This window comes from Watersipora subatra, chromosome 6 (assembly GCF_963576615.1).
Source record: "Watersipora subatra chromosome 6, tzWatSuba1.1, whole genome shotgun sequence".
Classification (NCBI taxonomy): domain Eukaryota; kingdom Metazoa; phylum Bryozoa; class Gymnolaemata; order Cheilostomatida; family Watersiporidae; genus Watersipora; species Watersipora subatra.
The window spans coordinates 24,771,969-24,777,881 of NC_088713.1; the positions used below are offsets into that span (position 1 = coordinate 24,771,969).

Here is a 5,913-nt window from a genome sequence, read left to right on the forward strand (position 1 = left end):
ATGACTAAAATCCTAACAAAAACCGATTGAAAATTCTGAAAAGTGAAGGAATCAATCATAGAAAAAAGTCAATCGCCCTACTAGAGATCCACCACAAACATCGGAGACGAATCAGGTGATTACACGCGGATGACTATATCGATTACATAGTGCTAAAACTTATTTAAGGTCAACACCTGTACAGCTTATTGCATTCTGTAACCGTAAATTGGTTGAAATGTTCTGAACACATCGGTGAAGGCTTATACTTACTGCTAGAGCTTTCAATCCGAAGGAATTCTAACGTTCCGTAAACGTTTCTACAACAATAATGCTACGGACAAGCGTTTCCCAGCAACAAGGCGGAAGTCCTACAGCGTTCGATACCGTTTACGACAATCCTTTAAACGAAATTGCTGCGCATGTGCAAGAAGTTCATTGTTGAGATACTGATTAGTCTAACGAAACGTCAACAAAAACTAATCCTGTTAGACGTCTGATCATAATTTGTGTTTTAGGAAACCAGGACTACGTTTGACGGCGAGCTGTATTCTTGCGTTATGTAAACGACCGCAAAACGACTGTTCGAGCAATCTGTTACTAGGGGTCAGGTATAATTGCAGTGGCTCAAAACCTGGTCAGTTTCTGGGTCGTTTCGTAGGGGTGGAGCTTAATCCGGAAATACAAAAGCTTTAAAGTTAGTCGTACTGAGCCACAGTTAGTCGTTTTCAGCCACTGCAAACGTTTAGTTGTTGAGAAATCGAGTACATGTAGTTATCTTTTTGTTTAACAAAATATCACGTAAGCATATTTTTCAAGCAAACTTTTAATTACAAATATGAGTTATTTTAGCTAATTAATATAAAGTATTTACATAGCTGTTTATCGTAGTTTTTTCTTGTTAAAGATAAATGGTGACATGCTCACGAAACGGGAAATTTTTTCTCAAAAATGCACCATTAATTATTCTGTATTCGTTTATATTTGAAAAAATAGTTGTTTTTTTAATATAAATACATTTTTGTAAAGCGGTATTACATGAAATATTGAAAAGTTACGATTATGTTCCGAACAAATAAAATACACATTAAAACGATTGTCCACTTCGTTACCATTCTGAGAGCCTAAAATGATTCTATTTAATTTCACTGTAAATATTAATATTAGCATCTCGTTAGGCATTGATTGTAAAAATGAAGGCAACAGAAGACAACAGTTTCTTATCTTTACTGTATTTGCTGCAAGCACACACTTTAACAACTAACTTTGTATTACTCCTAAGTCTCAACTGTAGGACCTTTTGAAACAACGACAGTATGTAGTTACCTAAGGAACAACCATTTAATTGTGTATCTCAAATTTTATTTGAACTTGTTTCTACAATGGTGCGTTGTAAGTAGCACTGCCAGGCCTAGGCTGTATCTCATCTGTTTGGTTCACAAGAAATGTAGGAGAGGAGGCAAGGTAAAGCAAATTTTTGTAGTCTTCTGCAATGCAGGGCAGTTATATTTTTGGACTAAACAGCCTGCCTGTGATCAGTAGTCCTCAGTAGTCAGAGTCTGTCACTGCTTGCAATTTGTCTTAAAAAAATTAATTGAAATGCGCTACATATTCATATTGCTTCAACCCTAAAAGAAGACCTCAGTGGGTCATCATGTATTCATAACTGACTTCTTGTATTCATCATTTCATCTTCTATATAGGCCTACCTACAGGCCTCCCGTGCCTGTAGTCGGTAATCGTGTCGGTAGATTATCGAAGCCTTGATAGCTGAATGACATGATTGCTGACGACAGTCAATTTCTACAAAGAGCCTGAGGGCCTACCAAATATATTTTTTAATTGCAGTGCATTCAAGCATTATGCCACTTGTTCTTGCCTCATCGTTAGACGAGGCTGAGCAAGCCATCAAAGCCCATGAAATCGAATATGGCAACAAGTTTTACACATACCATAAGGACGGCATATTCAACAAGCATGAAAGACTTTTTGAAGGTAATCTCGCACTTTTTCTCTACTGCCTAATTTGTGATGTTGTGTTGAAAATGAACAGTTTATACCTCGGATATTTTAGTGTAACCTTGATTGTGAAGTGTAACCTTGATTGTAAAATGTAGGCCTATGCTTGGTTGTTGTGCAATAGAAGTACATGTCAATAGTAGCTTATATGTTTTTATTCTGCAGTTTTATGAAGCCCTTTTTGGTTTGTTTTTGTATCATGTGATCTATGACGTCACAGGCCCTACTTGAAGCAGAGTTGACACAATTTTCATCAGTTCACTAGCAACTCACACTGGATACACACCACCTACCTCTCAACAATAAAGGATTACTCTCTATAGACACTCAACTCTTAAGCTTAATTTAACGAAATGGATATTCGTGTATATACAGACATGCAGTGGATTACAATCAAGGTTATAGTGCAGCCTTGATTCGAAGATATACATGGGTTTCAATGTACAAGCATTGGCATGCAATTGAAATGACATTAAAAATCATTGTATATATTAATAACTACAATTAAGCAAGCAATAAATGTATCAAGCATCATATACATGCAGCAGTTAGTTCTCAATTGAATGTTAGCAATCAAGTAAGGCTAAAAACCTACAACGTCTTCAGCCAATGAATCTAAAAAATCTGTACCATGTTTCTTAATTTTAAAATTTTATCTGCTCTAATTTAGCAAGGTGAAGGTATTTGGAGAGGTAAGACCGTCATTCATGACAGTCAAGGCTGTTTATGTATGTATGGCGAAGAAAAAGAGTATGGCGAAGAAAAAGAGTATGGTTGCATGTACGGCCCTGAAAGACAGCAGACCCAGAAGGAAAAGTACAAAGAACAGCGGAGGGTAAGTTACCGGTACACCAAGAATATTTTACTCAGCCTATTATAAGGGATATTTTTGGACAGCAAAACTCGGTCATTGTATGTCCAATATATTTAGACAGGGCTATCCTTCCATGTCTTTGCAAATGCACAGATAGTATAGTGTGGATTTTACATAGAGATGATAAATAATATTTATTACTTTTATGGATTTTAATTTGTCTCATTTCTGAAATAGCTATCTTGTAACAAAAGCACGCGTGCACATTTATATTCTTGTAAGCCTGAAATCAGAGAATGTAGTAAATCTAAGTCTACACTACTGTGAGGGTTGCGACATGTCTAAGCTGTATTCGATACTTTGCTTTCGGTCTCACAGTACATCAAAGTTCAAAAACATTTTCTCTTATTTTAATTCATCTACACTCTCATAGAAATTTGGTAGAATTGCAAAGAAACAAGGACTTGATTGGAATGCTCAGATACCATATCCTTGACCCAATAGCCAGTGAAGTTTACGGCAATCTGTCTCATTTTTCTTGAGAATTTCTCATCCCGAGGCCTCACACATGCGCCAGATAGTATTATATCGCAGTTCATACCTTTGGTTAAACTTGGACGTAATATTTTATTTTACATTTAATATTTCACACCTAAAATTTGCAAAAACAATCATTAAAAGCAAGATAAAATGAATGCCTATTTTGGAGCTCTGGCAACAAGGCCTTTGTTTGGACTCTTTTGCCAATTTGAATTTAGTTAGATTGTGCCCAGAAATATAAATATGCTATGCATGTGCATAAATTCATATATGTTGTCACATGGTGTCGATATACATAATTTACGTATTGTTTACATTTTTAGTCACAGAATCCAACAAAGAGACCGCGTCCTCAAGACAATACATCTGATAGTAACACGGAGGTACTCACTCACATAACCAGCAATAAAATTTTAGGCAAATCGTGCAATATTAATTATGGTTAAATGTGGAATTTCATTGGTAGGCGGATCTTCAAGCCATTTATAGCCCTAGATTAGTAGCTAGTAAGTAAGATAATGCAGAAGAACCCCTTGTGTAGGCAGGATTAGGTTTTAGAAACAAATTATTTGCTGCCAACTGCAATATTTGTTAAGTTGCCTGTTCACACCCAGCCAAACGTTCAATGCCTCGAGCATTCTGATTTATAGCTCAAGATAAGGAGGAAACGCAGTGCTTGCTCAGGACGGGTAGGAGTAAGAGCAGAGGCTATGCGAGCTTCCATAGATGTGGGGAGCATCTACAAAACGCCACAAACGACAGCATTATAGCTGTAACTCAGACACCTGATGTTACTTTCATACCTAACAGTCCGGTGAGTGGTAATATTCAGCAACTCAGTTTTAAAATTAGAACCCTGTTGCATGATGCTTTCGTGTCACTTTAGTGTAAGTGCTCAGTGTCTGAATTGGAGAGAGTTGTGCAGCGATGTTCCCAAATCTTTGATTCCAGATTTGTAAAGCATATCAAATCGCTGGCATGCGTTTTGCTCCAAATCAAATCACTTAGAAGGGTGACTGCTCAGCTTTCAAATAAAATGAAATTAAAACCATCATCCACTATGTAATTGATGGTTTTGATTTAATTTACAAGCTGGGTAATCCATTTTTATGGTGCTTTGATGCCAATCTCATGATTGGTGATTTAATGTGATTTGCAAATCTCTAATCAGGATTTGGGAGCATCTCTAAAGTTGTTATCAACTCTTTGAGAAGTTGATAACAAGGTGCCACGACACCATCCGATTCTTAGACTGAGTACTTGGACTAATGTCGCTGTTGTTTTCTACAAGTTAACTCTATGGGCTAAGTCGGTTGAGCAATGTAGGATCGGAGAAGATATATGAAGCCAGGAACTAATTGTGAAATAAAACTACTGTAAAAACAGTAATAAAGTCAGGAACTAGCAAAAGCAGATTTGCCCGGTTCTTTGAGATCGCCAAATTAACTTCCAGCTAATCACAATGTCCAATGTAACTTTCCAATCTACTTCATTAAATTAACAAATAATATTCCTGTCAAAGTCAAAAATCATCGCAAATAATACCACTTGAATACTGCATTCACAGTACTTTACAAGTTCAAGGAGATGTAAATACACATGCTATGATTGTTTTTATTTTAGATCAAGGATCTCCAAGAGGAGTTTGCAGGGAGTAAGAAATGACAGAGCATAAATACTTCCTGAGGCTTTCTAATACATGCAATATCTAGATAGGCATAGAACAAGTTTGTTCCCTATAGCTGTGGGTGAACTGGCAATGAAGGGAGGGCACGCCAGAGGGGATCTGGCGTCCCCTCCACCTCATTGCCAATTCATCTGCAGCCATAGAGAACAAACTTGTTCTAGATAGGAATACTTTTATATGCAAAAACACGAACTGTTTCAGCTTGTACTGTGCTCAATTTTGAGTGAATATATTGATCAAATTAAAACATACCTGCATACATAAAACATTCAGGATTTTCGACATTGATTTTTTTTTAAATAACCCAGACTTATATTCACTTATTTTCACATATCTACATGTAGTATATGTAGCCCTTTTGTACTGTGTTATTCTGTTCTCATTTGTGCTTGTTAAAGGCCTTTTATGGCTTTGGTGCTGATGTGGTAGTAATTAGGTTATGTGCAACATTTTCTTTTTATATCAAATAAAGTAAAATTATTAAACTTTACAATTTATCATGATAGATTCGTCCGATAACTGAAACAACCTACTTCCCATCATTGTTCCAGTGGTCCATCACCAGACATTTTTTCATTGCGCATCGACTTTTCAAACAATGTACATGTTGTACAACGTCAGCAATGCCGATAGACATACATCATGCTTAAGGTTTTGTGTGTGCTGCCCTCTGATTTTCCAGAATTGGCTACATTGTGCTTGTGGAGGTAACGAGAAAGCTGCTAACAATGATGCACAACAATTGCCACATGCATTATTTATATTGGAGCAAGAAAATACATCATCATGCCAACAGTAAGAAAATATTTTTTGCCCAACAAATCGAGAAAATCTTTGTGGTCACACAATGCTGTACATAAATAATAAATATATA

General features: G+C 36.4%; 1 protein-coding gene across 2 annotated transcripts; it reads left to right on the forward strand.

Moving 5' to 3' along the window:
• Positions 1 to 682: 682 nt before the first annotated feature.
• LOC137398627 (uncharacterized) lies at positions 683 to 5,481 on the forward strand. Of its 2 annotated transcripts, XM_068084804.1 has the most exons (6): positions 683 to 780; positions 1,828 to 1,974; positions 2,669 to 2,833; positions 3,676 to 3,735; positions 4,003 to 4,166; positions 4,976 to 5,481. In XM_068084804.1, the coding sequence occupies exons 2-5, from the start codon at positions 1,897 to 1,899 to the stop codon at positions 4,120 to 4,122; spliced, it is 423 nt and encodes a 140-aa protein (XP_067940905.1). In that variant the 5' UTR covers positions 683 to 780; positions 1,828 to 1,896; the 3' UTR covers positions 4,123 to 4,166; positions 4,976 to 5,481. The 2 variants fall into 2 exon arrangements, with proteins under 2 accessions (XP_067940905.1, XP_067940906.1); XM_068084805.1 differs by lacking the exon at positions 683 to 780 and having other exon boundaries at positions 1,819 to 1,974.
• The last annotated feature ends 432 nt before the right edge of the window (positions 5,482 to 5,913 follow it).